This window comes from Chiloscyllium plagiosum, chromosome 14 (genome assembly GCF_004010195.1).
Source record: "Chiloscyllium plagiosum isolate BGI_BamShark_2017 chromosome 14, ASM401019v2, whole genome shotgun sequence".
Lineage (NCBI taxonomy): Eukaryota > Metazoa > Chordata > Chondrichthyes > Orectolobiformes > Hemiscylliidae > Chiloscyllium > Chiloscyllium plagiosum.
This window is the reverse complement of record NC_057723.1, coordinates 27,341,704-27,367,145: the sequence shown is the minus strand read 5'-3', so window position 1 is coordinate 27,367,145 and position 25,442 is coordinate 27,341,704. Positions and strand designations below refer to the sequence as shown.

The 25,442-nt window shown below is 40.0% G+C and overlaps 1 protein-coding gene across 9 annotated transcripts in view; it reads right to left on the bottom strand.

Annotated features, from left to right (window-relative positions):
- Nucleotides 1-25,442, bottom strand: part of LOC122556577 (rap guanine nucleotide exchange factor 6-like) — a 375,201-nt gene that overhangs the window by 63,185 nt on the left and 286,574 nt on the right. For 6 of the 9 annotated variants that reach the window (XM_043703419.1, XM_043703411.1, XM_043703415.1 and 3 more), the window contains 2 exons: nucleotides 15,405-15,562; nucleotides 11,930-11,944 (listed from right to left, as the gene is read on the bottom strand). In XM_043703419.1, coding sequence (XP_043559354.1) covers nucleotides 11,930-11,944; nucleotides 15,405-15,562 — 173 coding nt within the window. The remainder of the gene's footprint in view (nucleotides 1-11,929; nucleotides 11,945-15,404; nucleotides 15,563-25,442) is intronic. The other 3 variants (XM_043703410.1, XM_043703413.1, XM_043703418.1) reach the window with 1 other exon arrangement.

Sequence of the window (25,442 nt, the reverse complement as noted above, 5' to 3'; positions counted from 1 at the left end):
GTAACATGGCAGTTGGATCAAAAATTGGCTCAGAGATAGGAGACAGAGAGAAGTGGCAGAAGACAGTTTGTGCAACTGGAGACCAGTGTTCAGTGATATACAACAGGAATCAGTACTGGGCCTGTTATTGTTCATCATATTATATATAAACAATTAATAAGAGAATGTGGGTGTGGATGATAAGCAAGTTTGCAAATGACACCAAGGTTGGCCAGGTGGTTGACAGTGAGGAAGGTGGTCTTAGGTTACTGGAGAATATAGACAGTTTGTGCAGATTAGCGGCAGATGGAACTTAATTTTGATAAGTGTGAGGTGATGTACTTCAGGAAAAGTACCAAAAAAAAACGAGTACAAAATGAATGGCAGCTAACAAGGAAATTCAGAGGTATACAGGTGCTGGTCCTAAGGTACAGGACAGGTTAATTGGGTAGTTCAGACAGCATACAGGATACTTGCCTTTATCAGTTGTGGCATAGTTTGTAGGAACAGGAGGTACTGTTGGAGTTCCACAGTTAGGCTACAACTGGAACACTGCATGGACTTACTGCACTATAGGAAGGATGTGATTGCACCAGAAGATGTGTAGAGGGATTCACCGGGATGTTATCTAGAATGGAGTAGATTAGCTACGAAGAAAGGCTAGATAGGCTCAGGTTGTTTTCTCTGGAGCACAGAATGCAGAGAGGGGACTCAATTGAGCTGTATAAGATAAAGAGGTGCAGGATATGGTAGATAGAAAGCAGCTGTTCCCCTTAGTTCAAGGATCAATAATAAATGAGCATTATTTTAGAGTGAAGAGCAGGTAGTTGAGAGGACATTTGAGAAAACATTTTTTCATCCACAGGACTGCGAGGGTCACTGAAGCAGGCAATTGAAATGTCAGAACGTTCAAGCTATTCAAAGTGGGACTAATGTAAACTTAGGATTGTTTTTTTGTCAGTGCAGACTTGATTGGTTGAAGGGCCCCTATGTACTGTATGATTCTGAGAGATGATTTTTTTGACTTCTAATTTTGGTTAACTGTCTATTCCCTAATCCTTCGGTTTGTAACTTATAAGCTCTCTGACTTCTTGGTTAAAAGTAACAACCTACAGCAACAGCCTGCAGTAAGAGAAAATAAACTGACTTTCTCCAGACTGTAATATAGAGAAAAGGGCACCACCTCCCCTTTCAGAGGTCCAAAGGCTCTATCGTTCACACATCATCATTACATCTTATACACACCTCCTACTGGTCGAACAATGTTTGATGTAACAATGTAAACAGCACTTACAATAAGTACTAATAGCTTTTTTCAAAACATGCCATGATGTGGAGGCACAGGTGTTGGACTGGAATGGACAAGCTCAGAAGTCCCATGACATCAGGTTATAGTCCAACAGGGGCTTATTTGAAATCACAAGCTTTCAGAGCACTATTCCTTTGTCAGGTGAAGTCACAAAAAAGTAGCACGCCGACAGCTTGTGATTTCAAATAAACCTGTTGGACGACAACCCGGTGTCTCATGACTCCTGATCTTTAAAACGCGTAGAGATCCCTTCTCAGTCCTTGGTTTGTCAAAGCAGGCTTTTCCCATTTCAGTCAGTGATGGAAGGTACAGAAGAATAACAAACAGATATAGTCTTTACACTATACATAAGGAGATTGGAGGCAGATTACAGGTTGAGTGAGTGGACAAAATTCATATTGATGGGAGTATAATTTGGGAAAAAACAATGCTTGTTCAATTTGGCAGAAAGAATGAAAAGAGAATATTAAATGGAAAATGATTGTGGAATTTCAAGGTGCAGAGGATTTAGGTGTTCTAGTGCATAAATCACAAGAAATTAGTATATAGATACAACATGTAACCAAAAAGTTAATGGTACGTTATTCTTTGTTACAAGAAGAATGGAGAAGAATTTCCATTATACAGGGTAGTGATGAGACATGATATCAAATGCTGTGTGCAGTTTGATCTCCTTATTTAAGGATGGATGTAAGTGCATTGAAAGTGGTTCAGAGGTGGCTTATTAGACTAATAACTGGATTGCATGTGTTTTTTTTTAAAAAAGAGAATAGGTTGGACAGGCTGTTTTCAATGGAGTTTAGATGCCTGAAGGGTGACTCAACTGAAGTAGGTAAGATCCTGCACATTTTTGACAAGATGTACATACAAAAGATGTTTCTTCTTCTGGAGAAGTCCAGGAGAAGGGGGCATTGTTTTAAAGTTAGGAGTGACCAATTTAGCACAGAGATGAGAACAACTTTTTTCCCCCCCGGAGAGTTCTGCAACTTTGGAATTCTGCCTCAGAAGACAGTGGGAAGTGGAATCATTAAACATTTTTAAGGCATAGCAGTTTAGATTTTCGTTAGCCAATCGAGTCAAAGGTTATTGGGTTAAAGGGGAATGTAGAATACAAAACATAGTGATCAGTCAAGATTTTATTGAATGTGGGAGCAGATGTAAGGAGTTAGGTGGTCTACTTTTGCTCCTATTTCACATAATCCATATGTTCGTACAACAGTTAATCTGTGGTTTGATTCTCATCCAGCTGATTTCAGGCAGGCACCAGTTCAGGGCGCAATGAACATTGTGATATTTAAGACTGGAGATGAATAAAAGGAAATGAAACAGGCAGCTAAGAAATGTGTAAATTGAGAGGATGCTGGTTGAGGAAAGATTTGGATTCAGCTGTACTATTCTACATGGTTGAACGGTTTGTTGATATTCACATTTATGCTGGAGTTGGGGGAGGTGGGGTGTAACAGGGGATTTCCAAACCTGAACAAGTCTTTGAGAGGCAGGAAAGAAACATTAATAATGTATATCACAATGAATCAACTACTTTATTGTTCCATAAGCATAATTTATCATGATACCCACAATAAGCTATCTTAAACTGAACTCTAGTAAACTAATAATCTCTAAGTGGCCTATGGTCTTCACAGCACAGAGCAAGCTTTAGAAAATTTAAGGCTGATTGACTTGTGAGCTCAAGGCAACAGTAAATTCCAATAATTTATTTCTTGTCTTTGACAGGGATGAAAATACTATGAAGCACCAGTTTTGTATGAATGCCAATTATTTTGATGGAGAAGCAGTATAGTTCTGCCTGAATGCTGAAGATAGCTGGCTGACTACTGATGTAATTGTGATGTTCTGATTACTGATACCAACCGTATGTAATTCAGAATGCAGAATTGTTGTCTTGCATTGCAATACTGTTATATTCAAGCAGTCACTCGACTAAAATATGATTTTGATAACTGAATACATTCATCTATTTTATATCAAATGCCAACTATTCACAAAGTAGTACATAATTACATGGGCTGCACTACTCGATCCCCAAGAAAATACTTCAAGGATACAAGTGACTAATTTTCAAGTTAGAATTTCTTAATTCATATTTTTAATGCTGTCATCCTTAATCCTCACAGAGAACAGTAACAGTTTTAATCATGTGCATATTTTATGTTTTTTTTGGCAAAATAATCAAGGATTGAATATTGTAAATAAAACAAATAAGTGCAAATGCTGGAAATCTGAAACAAGTATAGAAATTGCTGGAGAAGCTCAACAGGTCTGGCAGTATCTATGGGAAGAAAACAAAGCTAATGTTTCAAGCCCTCTGACTCTGCTTAAGAACTTGAATCAGCCAGGAAAATGTGGCATGGGGATGGGAATGAGCGAGCAGATGGGAGGGAAAGGAGCCCAGTGAAGGAGGGAGGGGAGAACGTGAGAGAGAGTGACAGTGAGAGAGCAAGAACGAGAGAGAAAAAGGATAGACAGACAAAGGGATTGTTGATAGCAAGCCAGTTCTGAGAAGCTACATAGGTGAAAATGGAAACTATGAATAGCTGAAAATGGGTTGGCTGTAGTGAAAGCAACCCATTTTATAACAGGTCCTGGTGTTAGAGGTACATAATAGACAAGGAACAGCGTGTTCACGATCTGAAATTGTTATATTTGATGTTGCATCCTGAAGGCTGTAAGGTGCCTAAATGGAAGTCTTGGTGCAGGGAGTGACATTAAGTCTCTGGGCTAGGCTGCTGCAATGCAATGGATGCCTGCCTGCTGGATGAGTGCGCAGGGCTGAGGTGGTGAATGGAGGTAGAAATTAGAGCAGGATTTGGGGAAAATGAGCCTCCTTCATCAACAAGGACAACATCCTGTAACACTTAATTCAAGATGGTGGAGTAGATTTCCAGACTGAGCGTGTGAGACAGGGCGCAAGTGTGAGCGAATCAGAGAGAGAGAGAGAGAGAGAGAGAGAGAGAGAGAGAGAGAGAGAGAGAATCAGAGAGTGTGAGAGAAAGCACCAGAGAGACAGAGCACATCAGAGAGAATCAGAGAGAGAGAGTACGCATCAGAGAGAGTCAGAGAGAGAGTGCATCAGAAACAGACAGAGAGAGAGACTAAGAAGGAAATACGCAGAGAAAAAATGAGGTACGAAGGTAAACTGGCCAATTATATAAAGGAGGATAGTAAAAGTTTTTTTAGGTATGTGAAAGGCAAAAAAATGGTTAAGACTAAAATTGGGTCCTAGAAGACAGAAACAGGGGAATATATTACGGGGAACAAAGAAATGGCAGAAGAATTGAATTGGTACTTCAGATCTGTGTTCACTGGGCAAGACACAAGCAATCTCCCTGAGGTAACAGTGGCTGAAGGACCTGAATTGAAGGGAATTTATATTTGCCAGGAATTGGTGTTGGAGAGACTGTTAGGTCTGAAGGTTGATAAGTCCCCGGGGCCTGATGGTCTACATGCCAGTGTACTGAAGGAGGTGGCTCGAGAAATCGTGGATGCGTTGGTGATTATTTTCCAGAGTTCGATAGATTCGGGATCAGTTCCTGCGGATTGGAGGGTGGCTAATGTTGTACCGCTTTTTAAGAAAGGTGGGAGAGAGAAAGCAGGAAATTATAGACCAGTTAGTCTGACCTCAGTGGTGGAGTCTATTATAAAGGATGAAATTACGACACATCTAGATGGTAGTAACAGGATAGGTCAGAGGGAACATGGATTTATGAAGGGGAAATCATGCTTGACTAATCTTCTGAAATTTTTTGAGGATGTAACTCTGAAGATGGGTGAGGGAGATCCAGTAGATGTAGTGTACCTGGACTTTCAGAAAGCTTTTGATAAAGTCCCACATAGGAGGTTAGTGAGCAAAATTAGGGCGCATGGTATTGGGGGCAAAGTACTAACTTGGATTGAAAGTTGGTTGGCTGATAGGAAACAAAAAGTAGTGATAAACGGCTCCATTTCGGAATGGCAGGCAGTGACCAGTGGGGTACCGCAGGGATCAGTACAGAGACGGCAGCTTTTTAAATATATGTTAATGATATAGAAGATGGTATTAGCAATAACATTAGCAAATTTGCTGATGATACTAAGCTGGGTGGCAGGGTGAAATGTGATGAGGATGCTAGGAGATTACAGGGTGATCTGGACAAGTTAGGTGAGTGGTCAGATGCATGGCAGATGCAGTTTAATGTGGATAAATGTATGGTTATCTACTTTGGTGGCAAGAACAGGAAGGCAGATTACTACCAAAATGGAATCAATTTAGGTAAAGGGGCAGTACAGAGAGATCTGGGTGTTCTTGTACACCAGTCAATGAAGGTAAGCATGCAGGTACAGCAGGTAGTGAAGAAGGTAAAAACAATGACTGCAGATGGCTGGAAACTAGATTCTGGATTAGTGGTGCTGGAAGAGCACAGCAGTTCAGGCAGCATCGGAGCAGCAGTAAAATCGACATTTCAGGAAAAAGCCCTTCATCAGGAATAAAGGCAGAGAGCCTGAAGCGTGGAGAGATAAGCTAGAGGAGGGTGGGGATGGGGAAGAAGTAGCATAGAGTACAATAGATGAGTGGGGGAGGAGATGAAGGTGAGTGGGGTCTGTTTGGAGGTGGCGGAAATGTTGGCAGCTGATTTGGTTTATGCGAAGGTTGGTAGTGTGGAAGGTGAGCACCAGGGGCATTTTGTCCTTATTACAGTTGGAGGGGTGGGGTCTGAGGGCGGAGGGGCGGGATGTGGATGAGATGCGTTGGAGGGCATCTTTAACCACGTGGGAAGGGAAATTGCAGTCTCTAAAGAAGGAGGCCATCTGATGTGTTTTGTGGTGAAACTGATCCTCCTGGGAGCAGATACGGCGGAGGCGGAGGAATTGGGAATACGGGATGGCATTATTGCAGGAGGTAGGTTGGGAAGAGGTGTAATCCAGGTAACTGTGGGAGTCGGTGGGTTTGTAAAAAATGTTGGTGTCAATTCGGTCTTTCCGCCTTCCGCAAAGACCGTTCCCTCCGGGACTACCAGGTCAGGTCCACGCCCCCCTACAACCCACCCTCCCATCCTGGCAACTTCCACTGCCACCGCAGGAATTGCAAAACCTGCGCCCACACCAGCTCCCTCACCTCCATCCAAGGCCCTAAAGGAGTCTTCCACATTTATCAAAGTTTTACCTGCACATCCACCAATATCATTTATTGTATCCGTTGCTCCCGATGCGGTCTCCTCTACATTGGGGAGACTGGACGCCTTGTAGAAGAGTGCTTTAGGGAACACCTCCGGGACCCCCGCACCAGGAATATGTGTCAGGAATAAGGGGGATGAACTTAAGAGCATGGATCTGGTACTTGGAGCTACGTTGTGGTGGCCATTACAGAGACTTGAATATCACAGAGACAGGAATGGTCGTTGCATGTTCCGGGATTTAAATGTTTCAAAAGGAATAGGGAGGGAGGTAAAAGAGGTGGGGGAGTGGCATTGCTAATCAGGGATAATATCACAACTGCAGAAAGAGAGGTTGTCAAGGAAGGTTCTGACCACTGAGTTAGGATGGGTGGAGGTCAGAAACAGGAAAGGAGCAGTCACTTTATTGGGAGTTTTCTATAGACCCCCCCACCCCATCCCCTCCCCAAATAGCACCTTGGATGACAAGAGATGGGGATCAACTAGTCAAGAGGAAGAAGAAAGCTTACTTAAAATTGAAGAAGCAAGGATCAGACAAGGTTCATGAGGGTTACAAAGTAACCAGGAAGGAAAAAGCCTTGGTGGGTGGGATTAAGAAAAACCGAAGACGTTCTACACTCATTTGAGGAACACTAGGATGGCCAGAGTGAAGGTAGGGTCGAACAGGGATAGTGAAGGGAACTTGTGCCTGGAGTCTGAGTATGTAGGGGAGGTTGTTAATGAATACTTTGCTAGTGAGAGGGACCTTGTCATTTCTGAGGACAGCGTGAAACAGACTGATATGCTTGAATGGGTTGATGTTATGATGATGTTGTGCTGGAAACTTTGAAAAACATGATAAGTCCCCTGGGCCTGATGGGATATACCCAAGGTTACTACAGGGGGTGAGGGAAGATTGCTGCGCCTGTGGCGATGATCTTTGTGTTCTCACTGTACACTGGAGTAGTACCCAATGATTGAAGGGTGGCAAATGTTATTCCCTTGTTCAAGGAAAGGAACCGGGACAACCCTGGGAATTACAGACCAGTCAGTCTTACCTTGGTGATGGGCAAATTATTTGAGAGGATTCTGAGAAACAGGATTTATGATTATTTGGAAAAGCATAGTTTGATTAGAAACAGTCAGCATGGCTTTGTGAAGGGCAGGTCATACCTTACAAGCCTTACTGAATTCTTTGAGGATGTGACAAAACACGTTGATGAAGGTAGAGCAGTGGATGTCGTATATATGGATTTTAGCATGGCAATTGATAAAGGTTCCCTTCGTAGGCTCATTCAGAAAGTGAGGAAGCATGGGATACAGGGAAATTTGGCTGTCTGGATACAGAAGACAGAGGTAGTAGTAGATGGAAAGTAAAGTATTCAGCCTGAAGCTTGCTAACCAGTAGTGTTCCACAGGGATTCTGGGACTTCTGGTCTTTTTGATTTTTATAAATGATTTGGACAAGGAAGTAGAAGGGTAGATTAGTAAGTTTGCTGATGACACGAATATTGGAGGAGTTGTGGATAGTGTGGAGGGCTGTTGTAGGTTGCAACAGGACATTGACAGGATGTAGAACTGGACTGAGAAGTGGCAGATGGAGTTCAAACCGAAAAGTGTGAAGGTTATTTTGGAAGGTCGATTTGAATGTAGAATAGTGTTAAAGGCAGGATTCTTGGCAGTGTGGAAGAACAGAGGGGTCCATTCCATAGATCCCTCAAAGTTGTTACCCAAGTTGATAAGCTTGTTAAGCAGGCATACAGTGTGTTGGCTTTCAATAGCAGGGGGGTTGAGTTTAAGTGCTGCAAGCTTATGCTGCTCAAGAAACCCATGATTAGACCACATTTGGAATATTGTGTTCAGTTCTGGTCATCTTATTATGGGAAGGATGTGGCAGCTTTAGAGAGAGTGCAGAGAAGATTTACCTGGACTGGAGAGCATATCTTATGAAGAAAGGCTGAGGGAGCTAGAACTTTTCTCACTGCAGCAAAGAAGGATGAGAGGTGACTTGATAGAGGTGTACAAGATAATGAGAGGCATAGATAGAGTGGATAGCCAGAGACTTTTTCCCCAGGGCAGAAACAGCTATCACGAGGGGCATAATTTTAAGGTGATTGGAGGAAGGTTGAGGGGAGATGGAAGAGTGTGGTGAATGCGTGGAATGCACTGCCAGCAGTGGTAGTAGAGTCAGGTACATTTGAGAGACTTAAGTGACTCTTGGATAGGTATATGGATGATAGTAAAATGAAGAATATGTAGGTTAATTTGTTCTTAGAGTAAGATAAAAGGTCGGCACAATGTTGAGGGCCAAAGAGTCTGTACTGCATGGTACTGTTCTATGTTCTTAATTTTTCCTCCTACTGTGTGGACCTCAGAGGTCTGCACATGGTAACAACTTCTGCAAGCACAAACTATGTGCCTGAATGCCAAGTGGTACATATGGAGCTTCCCAGATGCTACATGGCCTCACAACTTAGAGAATATGTTGTTATTGGGCTAAAGGTTACAAAGGTAAAACCGAGGAAGGAAGTGAAAATAGGATTAGTTTTTTTTTTAAAAAAGTACCAAACTGTGGGACAGGGATGAAGGATGAACAGAATTTTATGTGAATTTTGACATGCAGAGTTTTGCAATGGGTTACACATGATTTCAACCTCAGTTACAGAGACCACAATGTTCACTATCACAGATGCTCAACTAGCTGGACGATATGTCATTGGATATGTCATTGGCCACAGAATTCAGGCATACATTCACACGAGTCTCTGGAAAAGAAAATCAGCTTTCCTGTAACAGGCAGCTGATTCACATTTAGAGAGATGGACACAGACCAATTTCACCCTGGGGGTCTTTTTGGCTGCTAACCTCTGTGAATATAAGGAATAGATTTTAATGTTATCAAGAGCTCAGCCAGCAACACTAGACCAGTATAAAAGGGTCTTATCCTCTCCTTAACCTATATTCCAATTAGGATGTGCTGGATCAGAATGTATTAACACAGTGTGACATGAGAGAAAGTATTCTATTCCCATTTTTAACACCTTGAGGCAAATAGAGTGAAAATTTGCAATTTAGGGCGAAAATGTGTCTCTCCAATATCTCAAGTTTTCACATGGATTAAAATGTTATTTGTAAAGTTAGATCTTGAAAAAAAAACAGGAAAGCGCTAAGCCTACGCATGATGAAAATATCAGTTGTTACAGCACAAATATAATGAGAGATTTGAATAACAGCTGCAACGAGGATGTGTTATTGAAAACAAATCTCAATAGAAACAAAAGTGGACCATTTTGAAATGAACTTATAAAATTCCTCTATCTTCTTTTTGGAGTTCCTTGCATTGCCATACCACATATTTCCAACGGCAGGAATGCAAGGTTGATAACTTGCTTCAAGGCTCTATATTTCAGCTGGTTCCAAAGGAACGCATGGAACAGATTGAGAACAATCCTCAATTTGATTTTCATTTTCCCTTTTGGGAAATTACCAGCCACAAAAGCAATTACTTCAACTCTTGATACAGTTAACTGACTGAGATCAGCAACCCGATACATGGTGGGGAAGTGAAATATGGTAAGCAAGACAGACAAATTCCAGTTCAAGGTGTTGCACATAGATTGTATGAAGTGTCATGTCATCAAATGGATGTTGAGCTAATGGGCAATTGCATCCAGTTGCATGAAGAGCTTGAGAGTTCGAGCAAGTTCTCTCACGTGATGCTCTGCCCTTTACCTCATTATATATGCACCACGCCTCACGGCATGCTCTGACTTGACCTAGCACTTGTCAGCAGCAGCGTACTTGCCACTATAGGATTTGCTGGGATTTTCACTGCTGGTGCCATACTTAAGGCCCAGCTATGCAGCAGATTAATCACTGCCAGCCACTAACAGCACTTCACAGTACACATCAGAGATGGCGAATGAGGAAGAAAATCTTCTGAGCACATGTGGGTGACACAGAAGACACTTCATTACAAATAGAAAGTCAGATTTCTAAATGTATTGCCACTTGGCATCACCATCTGTCTGACCGACTGTCAGAGTAAGTGCAGCGACAACAATCAAACTACACATGCATCACACCATGTTTGAATCCTCTCTAAGAGAGTAATGTTCTTTCCCCATGGCCAGCATAGCATAACATAACATCGAGTCACTAGTCAGGACTGACTGTGGTCTACCCCAGAAGACACCCTTGACTGATGAGTAACCAGGCCCGTGATTGATTTTTATGAGCTCCTCACTAATTTAGCACTAATTCCCTGTTTGATTGCAGTGGACTCGTAGGTGATTGTGGCACACTTTTTGGATGCAGTGTTAAAGAACCCTTGACACTGACCACCCAAAGCATCTAACTGATTTGTGTCCAAGCTATTGGACTGATAGCAGATGATGTCCTCATCTTATTGTGCAAATTCTCCCTAAAATGACTGAAGTCCCCCTTCACATGACTGAGGATTCCTCCCCCCACTTAGACTTTCAAACATAATCAATTATTTGAAGCACAGTCAGTGTTTTCCTTTTAAACAGCTCACACATGCTGCAGGTATGACACAGATGTAGCACAATACTGTAAAGCAACATGTATGCACTCTTAACTGTTCAATGCTTGCAAACATTGTGTCAGTGTTAAGCGGCAAGACAAAAGTATAGTGATCATCTAAGTTCTGAATGACATGATAATGGTTAAAAGGCAAGGCAGGGATAATCTGAGCATCCAGGTGGGCATGAAGTCAGCATGCCCTAACAGTGCAAGCTAATAGTCAAGATGCACCCTGCTCCAATCCACAAGTTGTGCTCCTATCCCTGCAAAGCAGCAGCATTTCAATGCAAGATGTCAATGTGCTCCAAAGGAGAGATTACAGCTATCCATTTCAATAATATGAGAGTTGAAGATCTGTCATGATGATCTGGTGATATTGGTACATGACTAATACTAACCTCTTGAGACATGGAGGTTGGAGGGTGCAGGTGGTCAGTGCCCATGCAGTGTGCCCTGGTGAGTTGGGAACTGCTGGTTGAAAGAGATCAGGAATAACAAGTGGTAAGATGGAGCTGCCAGGTACCCATTTTGACTTTCATGTTGGGTAAATTGTCACATGCTACATGAGAGAGTAGGTAACAATGAGGACTAAGTGCACACAAAAATAGCTCTCTCCATTAAGTGACATTCTCATCTTGCTGCTCAAACCTGAGGTGCAAAATTGGATTTTATTTTCTCAATGCCATGTATCTGATTTTTCTGATCTTGTCATATTTTTCCCAACTGACTCTCTGTTGCTCATGTCATTCAGAGGCTGACAAAAATTCAGCCCATAGGGATTTTTAAACAATCAGTCTCCACAAAGCCAAATAAAAGCAATACACAAAGTAAACATTTGTTACCTGTAATTAGGTTTATGAAGGAGCTACATAAAGTGAGCTTACAGTACAAGGAAACAAGCATGCAATACAAGAACAGAGACACCGAAGAACAGATGAATACTCACTATAAAAACCTGCAACTGTGATGCCGAATGTTTAGGAACAGAGCAGACAAAAGGAAATTACATAAATTCAATATCAATTATTGAAAATATATTCAAAATATTTACAGTAACCCAACTGTAAGAATTTCAATCATGTGAAACCATAACACCCTAAGAAATATATAATCATACATTTTAAGCTTAAAATTCATGGATCTTAAATAATCAACAAGGTGAGTTATTTAGCTTTTGTTGAGAAATTCATTTCAAAATCTCAAAAATAAAAACAATTCTATTAGAACTATTGTTTAAATTCCCTTGCTCTATTGGGAACTTCTGATTTTAGAAAATGACATCCATAAAAAGGAACAAGGCAAACCGAATGTTACATGTAACGGCTGATTTTTTGGGAGATGAATAAGAGGACAGAATGCTAAGTTGTTATATTTACCCAAAGTTGAAGTATCAGATTTCTTGAATCAGTATTTTAAGTTTCACAAATGTAAAGACTCATATTTGCATGCTGGTTTATCACCAGCATTGGACATTTCAATTCAACTTACAGCTAATGAGTACTTACAAGTATAATCACGACTCTAATATAGGAAACAAAGCAGCCAATTTGTGCAAAGCTACTTAGCACAATCAGCTAAGACCAGAGAATGATAATGACCAGAGAATCTGTTTTTGCTATACCAACATTTAGGTCTATATATCTCTTGGAACTAACATATGCTGCAACTGCTCCAAGGGTCCTTGCACAGTGATTAGCAATTTGGCAGCACTGACGTTGGGTATCAGAATTCATATAAAGTACGTGCAGGAGTAGGCCATTTGGCCCTTTTTGAGTTTGCACCAATGTGGTCATGGCTGATCATACAATTTCTGTATCCCACTCCTGCTTTCCCTCCACACCCCTTGATCCTTTTAGCCACAAGGGCCATATCCAACTCCCTCTTGAAAATACCTAATGAACTGGCCTAAACAGCTTTCTGTGGTAGACAATTCCACGGGTTCACAACTCTGAGCGAAGAAATTCTTCCTCATCTGAGTACTGAATGCCTTACTCCTTATTCTCAAACTGTGACCCCTAGTTCTGGATGTCCCCAGCATCGGGAACATTATTCCTAGATCTAACCTGTCCAGTCCCATCAGGATTTTATACATTTTAATGAGATTTCCCCCCTGTTGGAAGTCACTGGCAAGCATGGTTCTCAGAGATCTGGAACTAATTGCAATTAAAAAAAAATTGAATATTATTTTTTATAATCTTATTGAAAATATTCATACAAGTTGTGAATGTTCCCTTTCCAAAATAGCCCCTAGCATTCAAAAATTAATTCTATGTCGAAAAGTAAAAAGCGCATAAAACTAATACTTCCAGTGTCCATCTGTATAACTTCGCAGATCATCTCTATAAAAGAATATCAATAATGCCTTAAGTTCAGTATTTTTTAAGAAGTGAAGATTTCCAATTCTCCAAATGCATTGATTTAATCAAAAATTCTGAATGTCAGAGTCATAAAGCATGGAATAAGACCCTTTGGTCCAACTCAAATGTGTCAACCAGACATCCCAACCTAACCTAGTGCCGTTTGCCAGCATTTGTGCCATATCCCTCTAAACCCTTCCTATTCATATATCCATCCAGATTCCATGTAAATGTTGTAATTTTACCTACCTCCACCACTTCCTCTGGCAACTCATTCCATACATGCACCAGCCTCTGCATGGAAAAGTTACCCCTCAGGTCCTTTTTAAAATCTTTCCTCGGTCCTCTTAAATCTATGCCCTCTAATTCTTGACTCTCCCATCCCAGGAAAAAGTCTTTGGCCATTCATCATATCCATTTTCATGATTTTATAAACTTTCAAAAGGTTGTCCATCAACTTCCGATACTCCAGTCAAGCCAGCCTCTTGCTGTAAGTCCAGTCCTTGTAAATCTTTTCTGCACCCTCTCAGGTTTAATGACATCCTTCCTATAGAAGGACGACTAGACTTGCATGTAGTGCCCTCACCAGCGTACTGTACAACTGCAACACAATATCCTAACTCCTTTACTCAATGTTCTAACCAATGAAGGCAAGCGTGCTAAATGCCTTCTTCACTACCTATCAACCTGAGACCATGTGAAGTATTCTTTTTGTAAGCTTTGGGTCAGTTTTTTAAACATTTAATGGGAGCACCTTCAAGTTTGATAGCAATAAAAAGTGATATAATCTTGACCTAGAAGCAACACAATAAGGAACACTAATACTTTCTTTAGCATGCCTGCAAAATTTCTAACTGTTTTTCAGAATGTTTGAGACGAATATTAAGGCTTTGCATGAGTTGTAAAAGTATGATAATTTTCTTGGTAATAAGTAGCACTGGTGTATGAAATCTAGCAACCTTGGCCTGGAAGCAGTACAAATAGGAAGGAGGCAGTGATAATGGTCATGTGATCAGACCCTTAAAAGTTGCAAGAAAGAACTGAAGATAGAATATGAATAGCATACAGATTTAGACACAAACAGAAAGGAGAGAGAGTCAGAAAGAGGATTACACAGGATTCTTGTGAGAAGTAATAGTAAATCTCCCTCAGGAAGAGGTCTTTTTTTTCTATTTGCATGAAAAGAAAAAGAGGATCTTTGAGGCAAGCTGGATTAAAAAAAAAACTCCAAATTCTTGAAAACTGTGTAAATATCTTGGAGTCATTAAACAGCTATGCATTTAACTGGAAGCTGTCAAACCAACTGGTGATTTGTTGAAAGGGAATTCTAGAAAACTACTCCATCAAGGCTACCATGTTGTGAGGAAGACAGGATTCATAGAAAAGTGCCTTGTTGATAGGAACTGTATAGTACTCCGGAGGATAAAAAGTATTGTCATACAGGACTCCTGAACAACCATTGAGAATAAGAACAGCATAATATGGAACTATGGAGCTATGAAGTTGTACAAGTTGTGGATGTGAGTGATGTTTCTGGCTATGCAAGATAATTCTTTGTTGCATCCTATATTTAAAGTGAAATTTAACATTTTATTCCAAGTATCATCTGCCTGTCAATTCATGTTTGATTTGTGTTGACTTTAATTTGGGTTGAAATAAAAGTTACAAAAATTTTAATTTTTCTCAGAAAATCCTACTTTGGGATCATTCAGTAAGGTTTACATTTTTGTTTAAAGAAAGGTTTCTCCATTGGAATTCTAAAAAGTATTCTATAAATATAGTACATTATCACATGCAGAGTTAGCCCTACAAAAACCCTTGGATGTTTAATACTTTGTTTTCCATGACCACATAGCAATAGCACATGCACTTAATTTTTACTGAAGTGCTGTGGTCTGTTCTGACCTTTTATTTTCCTTCTTTCCATATGAAAATTGTTGAAGGAAGTCTCAAGGTCAATTATTATTTTCATTATATTGAGCTCTGAAGGACATGCAAATCTAAAAAATTATTATTTTGAATTTCATCTATAGCTAAAGAAATATTTCCAGGCTTTGTTTTTACCTGTAGGATTCGTGAAATCAAGCAAACTAGTAGCAGGTTGCAACAGGTCAGGACTACTCGAGGAAAGCGTTCCAGTGAAAGGCATTACAGCAACACTGTGCCTAAACTGCCTTGTTCCAACGATGCTGTCATCCTGCGACTGGCTCACACCAGCATCACTATGGACAATTAAAGTAAAAAATAAAGCAATTCAGCAATTAAGGTAAATAACTTGAAGTTGTACTCAAGCAATAACAATGTTAGCATACTCAATTGGGGTAAGGCACCAGGGTTCACTATCCTAATTTCAAACTATGAACAAATATCTATAAAATTTGTCTCAGGATTCAACAATTCATTATGTTTTGAATTTATAGTTTGCAATAAAGAATACTTGATAGCCACAGCCTCTGCTATACCCAAGACATTGGTAGAAAATAACCAAGTGAGTTACTTTGAACTGTTCTTGGGCAAATTCTAGTTACTGGTTACAGACTGACACTATCAGAGGCCCAGAGAACAGATAACCTGCCTGCCTCTCTTTTGCCTCCTGGAGAATGAAGAATGTTATCGGAAGTCTTGTTAAAGATGGTAAAATAAATCTCAAAAGGTTAAAGAATAAATGTAGAATGTGTTTTTAAGCAGCATATAATATCAACAGTGTATTTAAAACTGTAACTAAGTTGTATAAGTCATTAGTTGAACATAGTGTTAAAGATGTATAAATTTGCATCATGTATGGCTAATGTAGAAGAACATCTCAAAGCAGGGTCCAAAATTATATGAAGTCAGTTGAATGGGGCTACTAAATTCTACACATCAAAATTGCATTTGGTTATCTATTTTCAACAGAGTTCCATATGATGAATGAATGCCAGATAGCAGTTATTAAATGAGTTCTAAATTATACCATGGCACGGGCTGCAAAAGCTCTGCTACTGGGATACTCAAAATAGAAAATCCAACCAAAACTTTAGAAAAAAAAAATTCTAACCCTGCATGAAAATGGGAAAAATGCAATTAGAAGCAATTAGTCCATTTAGTGATTTGTATGTAAAGCTTTAAATAAATTAAATATCTTACCAAAATAGTCCCCTGTATGGGTTATGCAATCACAGAAAGAAGACAACATTTAACATGAGATGGGTTATATTAGAATATACAACAGGCAAGGATAAACAGCTATTTGCACAATTGATTACATAAGCCAACAAACTTGACAGCACTGCAAAATTCTTGATATGATAGAATCAGTAACTGGAGGAGCAACATAAATGGGTTGAGATCAAAGGAATAGGGTTAAAAATTAAATATTCAGTTAGCAGTACAGAACTTAATTATGGCTGAAAAAGACAATTTGTCAAAGCTTTTTGTCTATCACTCAAAGGATAATTCATAAGAACACAAGTTTGAGGAGAAAACCAACATACATGCAAATGAGAGGAGAGTGCTGCTTAGTTGACAAGTGTATTCTGATTAGTAGAGGCATTACCATGAAGCATGTGCTAGTTAATGATGATTGACAGTTAATTTCCAGGTTTTGTTTAAGGCTGTTTGGTTAAGACAATATTCAGAGAAGTGAACTGGCTGTCGCCTTTTTTATTGAATTGAAAATAGGCATAATGCACTATGTATTCTTTCTGTCTGAAAGAACAAGCAAGGTACTGACTGTATTAAACCAGAACTATTTACAAATGTCACAACTATATCCAACATTAGATGAGATTCCACAACTGGATGACATTTAGTGAATATTTGAGTGTGAGAATTACACTGATAAATGATTTAAATGAGGTGGGCTTACAGTATCTGCCTGTACTGGAAGCTACATATATTAATACACAAAATCCTATCTTTGATTTTACTTGCTTGGAAAGGGATCTATAAAATGCTAATTGTGATAGGCTAAATGCTTAGGACATCAGACCCACCATGAAACATGTCAAAGTAATTTTAGTGTTTTAGGATAATAACTATGCAAACTGACAGTTACTAGATGAAAACACATTTGTGATGTTGGTAATACAGGATAATATAATTGAAGTACTCAGAGAAATTTATTAGGTAAGGTGATTGGCCACAGTCCACAAAACATGTCTCTCCATTACTAAATGATAATTGGCTTGATGGGAACCAATTCTCAAGCATGAGGCAAGGTGAAGAGGAAAACATCTATGATCTACCATAGCCAGTACATTAATTAAACCCATATCACTGGCATAATCATGCATCACATTCTAGCCCATTTAGCCAACTAAGCTAATCTCAAAGTTATTAAATAGCAAGTAATGAGTGGAAGAAATAATCACAATGAATAACTGGATTATAGGTTCAAGCTCTGAATATGGATGCTTGTAGTCTCCCTTATATTGAATTGGTCGGAGAAAGAAGTCATCCCAGGTCCATTCTGATAGATAGCAGCATCAACTGCAGGTCACTCATTCACCTGCCTTCTAAAGAACAGGTGGCCTGGGAAGTTTAAGAACAAAATACGTAGCAGGACTTAACACAAAAAAACAGCAGCTTTTTTCTGCCATGATGGAGTGGTAACAGAAGTTAAACTACAGGATTAACTGAACTGACGCAGGGAAAATTAAGAGAAATCCCAGAGAATCCTTATGCAAAATGATACAAATGAAACAAACAGTTTAGTGGCTTATATAAATGAGCACCTGTGCAAGTCTTCTACTCCCAGGTTTGTAGATTTAAAGTATTTTAATATTGTTTTTGCCATCTCATACACTTGAATGATGTGCCTTGCATTCATATAATGTGCTCATTCTAAGTACTTGAAGTACATTGGTAACATTTCAAGAACTTATCTTTGCTACATCAGCAACACTATAATTGAAACAGCATAGCCATTTTGCTTCCTGAGAATTTAAAATATTTTCTAATGAAGTTAATTTCCATAAAGTTATTAGTTTCCCTCAAAATCAACAATTCTAACATGAAGGTTGACATATGCCAGAACTTGAAGAGAACCCAGTACATCTAAATGAACCCACTACCTATTTTAACTTTGTCAGATGTTTGAACTAGGATTATAAATTTATGATGCAAGGACATCTCATTTACTGAGACGGCACAGAAGTACAGTATGATATGTTAGTGCACCAATATGTTGTTTCATAAGACGACATTTGTTTATTTAGAAAGCAAAGTGACAATGACACAATGATTAGCTAATTTTAAGGTTTTTTTTTTATTAGTTCATGGGATATAGGCCTTGCTGGTGAGGATTGCATTCGCTGCGTATTCTTAATTCCTCAAGGAGATGATAATGAGCTGCCCTCCTGAACTGAAGTCCTTGGAGTTTGGGTACACCCACAGTGCTGTTAGCAAGGGAGATTTATGATTTTGACCAGTGCAGAAACAGCAATATAGTTGCGGGTGGTGATATTTCTATGCATCTGATGTCCTTATCCTTCTGAATGACAGATGTTGCAAGTATGGAAGGAGCTATTGAAGGAGCCTTGTTGATGCAGTACATCTTGTAGATGGTACATACTGCTACCACCATTTGTTTATTGATCAAATATCTCTTCAAGCAAACAAACCTAAAAGTACCACGGACTTCTCTGACTAAAGAACAGGCCAAATACCAAAATAAGCACAACCAACAAAGCAAGAAAAATGTTATTCCTACCAACAAAACGAAACAAATCTAACTCATCCTATTAGTTAAGATTGTTAAAACTCCCTGAAGCAACACTCCCTTCCTGGAGCTATAATATTTTGCACACTGAAAAGTTGACCTGTGAATCATGCAGGCATAATAATGAAGGGAGCAAACTTGGCAAGGATGGGGCATCCATTAGGAAATGGTTCAATTTTGGCAATGAATATGGAGGAAAACAGAGACCTTAGTAGATCCAAAAGTATGTTTGAGTGCAGTCTCCTACCGGGAGAAAGTGAGGACTACAGATGCTGGAGATCAGAACTGAAAAAGGTGTTGCTGGAAAAGCACAGCAGGTCAGGCAGCATCCAAGGAGCAGGAGAATTGATGTTTCGGGCATAAGCCCTTCTTCAGGAATGAGGAGGGTGTGCCAAGCAGGCTAAGATAAAAGGTAGGGAGGAGGGACTTGGGGGAGCGGCTTTGGGAATGCGATAGGTGGAAGGAGGTTAAAGAGAGGGTAACAGGCGGGAGAGGGGGTGGGGGCGGAGAGATTGAACCCGGGTCTCTGGCGCTGTGAGGCAGCAGTGCTCACCACTGTGCCACCGTGCCGCCCAGGTCAAGAAGGCGGGGCTGAGTCCGAGGGTCGGGACTGAGATAAGGTGGGGGTAGGGGAAATAAGGAAGCTGGAGAAATCTGCATTCATCCATTGTGGTTGGAGGGTTCCTAGGCGGAAGATGAGGCGCTCTTCCTCCAGGCGTCGTGTTGCCATGGTCTGGCGATGGCGATGCATGTCTTTGGCAGAGTGGAAGGGGGAGTTAAAGTGTTCAGCCACGGGGCGGTTGGATTGGTTGGTGCCGGCGTACCAGAGGTGTTCTCTGAAACGTTCCGCAAGTAGGTGGCCTGTTTCCCCAGTGTAGAGAAGGCCACATCGGGTGCAGCGAATGCAGTAAATGATGTGTGTGGAGGTGCAAATGAATTTGTGACGGATATGGAAGGATTCCTTGGGGCCTTGGAGGGAAGTGAGGCGGGAGGTGGGGGCGCAAGTTTTGCATTTGCAAATGGTATCCTACCATTTGGTAACCTGCAGTGCACGTAGGTACAGGATAGTCCAAATAATTTTTCAACTGTGTATCTCGTCTCCAAGACACAAAAAGACCTTTCTGACAGGCATTATTTCAATGGTAGCCATTCTTGCACTGAACAAATCTCTTCTTGCCTTGACTGTTTTCCCCTTTCATTCATCAGACAAATAACATTTTAAGATGACACATTTGAGATTTCAGATTCTTTGCTCTCAAATATTTTCTTTTTTGGTGGTGCAAGTCTGAACTCGCTACCCGAGTCAGAAATTCTTGAAACATTTCTTTGCATTGCCATTGCCTCTGGGCTGTGGGCCAAGAGCTGGAAAATTAGATTAGTGCAGTCAGATCTTTGTTGACTGGCATTGACACAATGGGATGAATGGTCTGTTTACATAAAGTTCTTTTCATATAATAGTAAAGTCAAATTGGTGAAACTGCCGTAAAACCTTTAAAGGAGATGTTGAACAAATTATCTGCAATTTAACATCTCAAAAGACAACACATTAAGTGCGATACAAATTGCAATATTTAAATCATGAATTGTGGAGTTCCAATGAAAAATGCAGCTTCTTCATGCTGCATTCAGAAAAAAAAGCTAAACATGCAATATTATCAGTGATCATGCCATTTTGAAGCTGTTCCACAGCTCCCCCACCAACAATACCATTCACAACCATTCTTTCAGTTTTCCTTTTCTGTATATATTTGGTAAAACATTTTCTCACTTTAGACGGAAATCCATCAGGAAGTTATTAAACGCTCGTATATCAAGAAACTAGAAGACTGGGCTGTGCTCAAAAATTTCCACTATGATTAATACAATGTTAAAATTATGTGAACATAAAAATACATTCATTGGAATGAGCAGGGGTTTATTTTTATCACAGTGGAACCAGGGTTTATTTGGCAAAATGGTTGGTACCACTCAAGATGCAAAAGGTTAAGAACTGCTAATCTTTTGAACACTGGTTATTCATTCCATGTAAATGGGCATAAAGCAAAGTCAAAAACTTAATCACTGTCTGTTTCCTATAATTGGTCATGTTTTGCCAGCCATTTTGCACATGATGCTTTATACTGTATCATACAGAAACTTGTATCTATTTCGAGAGAGATAATGGGGACAGGTTTTGCCTAAAACCAGTTTCTACAATATCATCATTAGATATAAAGGTTTCCATCAATTCCCAAAGGGTTGTTTCTCTAAAATTTGAGAACAGCTGAGTTTGTTTCTTGAAAACCATCCAACATGTTTTCCTACCTTTTGGCCACCGGTAACATTAAGAGAACTAGGCTGTAAATTTTATACCCAAATAAAAAGCAGTAGGCCAGACAGCATCTCCAGCTTGCTTTAAAATTTAGCTGATCTGCTTGCTCTATATTCATGCCTGCTGCTGACAACCTTTAATTTTCTTACTTATCAAGAATTTAACTCTGCATTGAAAATATTCAAGGGAACGGGTTGGACCGAAGGGTCTGTTTCCATGCTGTACATCTCTATGACTCTCATTCCTCCACCTTTTCAGAAAGCAAGTTCCAAAACTCATGACCCTCAAAGAAGATATTCTCTTCACCTGTGTCTTAAATGGGTGACCCCATATTTTGAAACAGTGGTGCCTAGTTTTACAGTCTCCCACAACCCAAAACATCCTTCGCATTTCTAGCCTGTCAAGACCATCTGGATCTTGCATACTTCACTCAAGTCGCCTCTTGCTTTTCTAAACATTAGCCTATCCTGTCCAACCTTTCCTCATCAGTAATCCACCAATTCCAGCCAATAGTTGAGAAAATCTTCTCTGAATTACTTCCAATACATTAATGCTCTTCCTTTAAGGCCACCAATAATGTACACAGTAGTCCTAATGTCAATTCATCAATACCCTGTATAACTGAAGCTAACTGACCTATTTTTCTAATCAATTCCCCTTGCAATTAATATTAACATTCAATTAGCTTTTCTAATTATTTGCTGTACCTATATATTGAATTTTTGCAGTTTAAACATTAGAACGCCCTTGTATCTCTGCACCTCAGAACTCAGTAATTTCGCATCATTTAAATATGACTCTTTTTATTCTTCCTGTGCAAAATGGACAATTTCATGTTTGCCCATAAAATACACAATTTTTCAGATCTTTGCCCACTCCTTTAACCAATTTATATCCCTTTGTTCTCTCCTTATGTTCTCTTCACAACTTACATTCTTACCTATTGCAAATTTAGCATCAATACATGTAGTATTTTCATCCAAGTAATTTATATAAAAAGGTGAGGTCAGAGCACAGATCGATGATGGTACACCATTGTTACATGTTGCCAAACAGAAAAAGGCTCATTTTTTGGCAACTTTATGTCTCCTGGTAGCTGACCAACCTTCTATTCATACCAACAGGTTATCCTCTACATAATAGGTTTTGATTTTCTGTAATAACATTTTATGTGACACTTTATCAAATGCTGACTGAATATCTAAGTACAGTATATCCAACAGTTCTCCTTTAAATAAGTTGGTTAAAAATAATTGCCCTTTCACAAAACTACTTTGACTTTGCTCAATTACCTTGAACATTAAGTGTCCTGCTTGAATGTCATTCATAATATTTTCTTACAAGTTCTTATGACATATATTCAACTAATTAGCCAGTAGTTTCCTGTTTTTTGTATCTCTCTCTTGTTGAGAAATGTAGCTACAATTGCTATTTTGCAATCTAATAGGATCGACTCTGAAACTGGGGAGTTTTAGAAAATTAAAACTAATGCATAAACTGTCTCACTAGCCATTTCTTTTAAGATCATAATATGAAGTCGATCAGGACCCAAGGACATGCTGGCTTACAGTGTCAACAGTACCTTACCTCTTTCCCACTGATTTACTTTGTTAAGTTAATGCATTCATGGGATGTGGGTGTCAGTGGTTGGTCAGCATTTATGGCGTATCCCTAGTTGCCCTTCAGAAGGTGATGGTGAGCTGCCTTCTTGAACAGCTGCAGTCCATTTATCGTAGGTTGATTCACAATGCCATTAGGGAGGTAGTTATAGGATTTTGACCAGTGACACAGAAGGAACAGCAACATATTTCAAAGTCAGCATGGTGAGTGGCTCGAAGTAGAACTTGCAGTTGGTGGTATTCCCATGTAACTGCTGCCCTTGTCCTTCTAGATGGAAGTGTAATGGGCTTGGAAAGCTGTCTAAGGAGCCTTGATGAATTTCTGCAGTGTATCTTGTAGATTGAGTGAATGGCAGTGGTGGAGGAAGTGAATGTTTGTCAAAGGGGAGCGAATGGAGAGAATTCCATCACATCCTCGACTTGTGATTGTAGATGATAGATAGACTTTGAAGAGGCAGGTGTGAGTTACTCACTAACCTAGCCTTGGGCCTGCCTTTGTAGCCATGTTACTTATATGGCTAACTCAGTTCAGTTTCTGGTCAATGATAAAATTAAACTTCTAGATGTGAAAAAAATATATATTTTGAACTTAATGTCTCAAGTAATAACATGTACAAAAAAATCTCCTGGAAGCAAAGTTTAAACTTAACAAAAATCTTAAATGGCTGCTTGGGTAATGCTCTGGCACATTTGTTTAAATGTGACATTTGCTGAATAATATATTAATGATAAATTGTTTCATGCAATCGCCTCACAGGTACCCCAAATATCAAGCAACGAAGACATCAGCTCCAAGTTATACCCTTCAACTTTAAACACTGGGATAAGCCGTGTGTGTGTGTGTGTGTGTGTGTGTGTGTGTGTGTGTGTGTGTGTGTGTGTGTGTGTGTGACGTTGTCCTATATTTCAATGGAAACAGAAATGAAAAATAAGATTCAGTTATACAGGGTCCTGGTGGGACCATATCTTGAATACTGTGTCCAGCTTTGGTCTCATTATTTAAGTAACAATGTAAATACATCAGAGGCAGTTCATAGAACATAGAACAGTACAGCACAGCACAGAGCAGGCCCTTCAGCTCACAATGCTGTGCCGGCCACTGATCCTCATGTGAGGTAAACCTAATGTACGAACTCTCAAATTTCTGTGACCATATGCATGTCCAGCAGTCTCTTAAATATCCCCAATGACCTCGCTTCCACAACTGCTGCTGGCAAAGCATTCCATGCTCTCACAACTCTCTCCGTAAAGAACCCGCCTCTGACATCCCCTCTATACTTTCTGCCAAACAGCTTAAAACTATGACTTCTCGTGTTAACAATTTCTGCCCTGGGAAAAAGTTTCTGGCTATCAACTCTATCTATGCCTCTCATTATCCTGTATACCTCAATTAGGTCCCCTCTCTTCCTTTTTCCAATGAAAAAAGTCCGAGCTCAGTCAACCTCTCTTCGTAAGATAAGCCCTCCATTCCAGGCAGCATCCTGGTAAACCTCCTCTGAACCATCTCCAAAGCATCCACATCTTTCCTATAATAGGGCGATCAGAACTGGACAGAGCATTCCAAGTGCGGTCTAACCAAAGTTTTATAGAGCTGCAACAAGATCTCATGGCTCTTAAACTCAATCCCCCTGTTAATGAAAGCCAAAACGCCATATGCTTTCTTAACCACCTTGTCCACCTGGGTGGCAATTTTAAGAGATCTATGTACCTGCGCACCAAGATCCTGCTGTTCCTCCACAATGCCAAGAATCCTGTCTTTAATCCTGTACTCAACTTTCAAGTTCGACCTTCCAAAATGCATCACCCTGCATTTATCCAGGTTGAACTCCATCTGCCACCTCTGCATCCTGTCAATGTCACGCTGCAGCCTACAACAGTCCTCTATACTATCAATAACACCTCCAACCTTTTTGTGTCATCTGCAAACTTGCTAATCCATCTTTCAATCTCCTCATCCAAGTCATTAATAAAAATTACAAAGAATAGAGGCCCAAGAACACCACTCTGTGGAACACCACTCACCACTGACTTCCAGGCAGAATATTTTCCTTCTACTACCATTCGCTGTCTTCTTTCGACCAGCCAATTCTGTATCCAGACAACTAAATTTCCCTGTATCCCATTCCTCCTGACCTTCTGAATGAGCCAACCATGAGGAACCTTTTCAAATGCCTTACTGAAGTCCATATACACAACCACCACTCGACCCTCATCAACTTGTCGAGTAACATCCTCAAAGAACTCAATAAGAATTGTGAGGCATGACCTGCCCCTCATAAAGCCGTGCTGACTGCATTTAATCAAGCCATGCTCTTCCAGATGGTCATAAATCCTATCCCTCAGAATCCTTTCTAACACCTTGCAGATGACAGACGTGAGACTGACTGCTCTATAATTGCCGGGGATTTCCCTATTTCCTTTCTTGAAGAGAGGAATTACATTTGCCTCCCTCCAACACTCAGGTATGACTC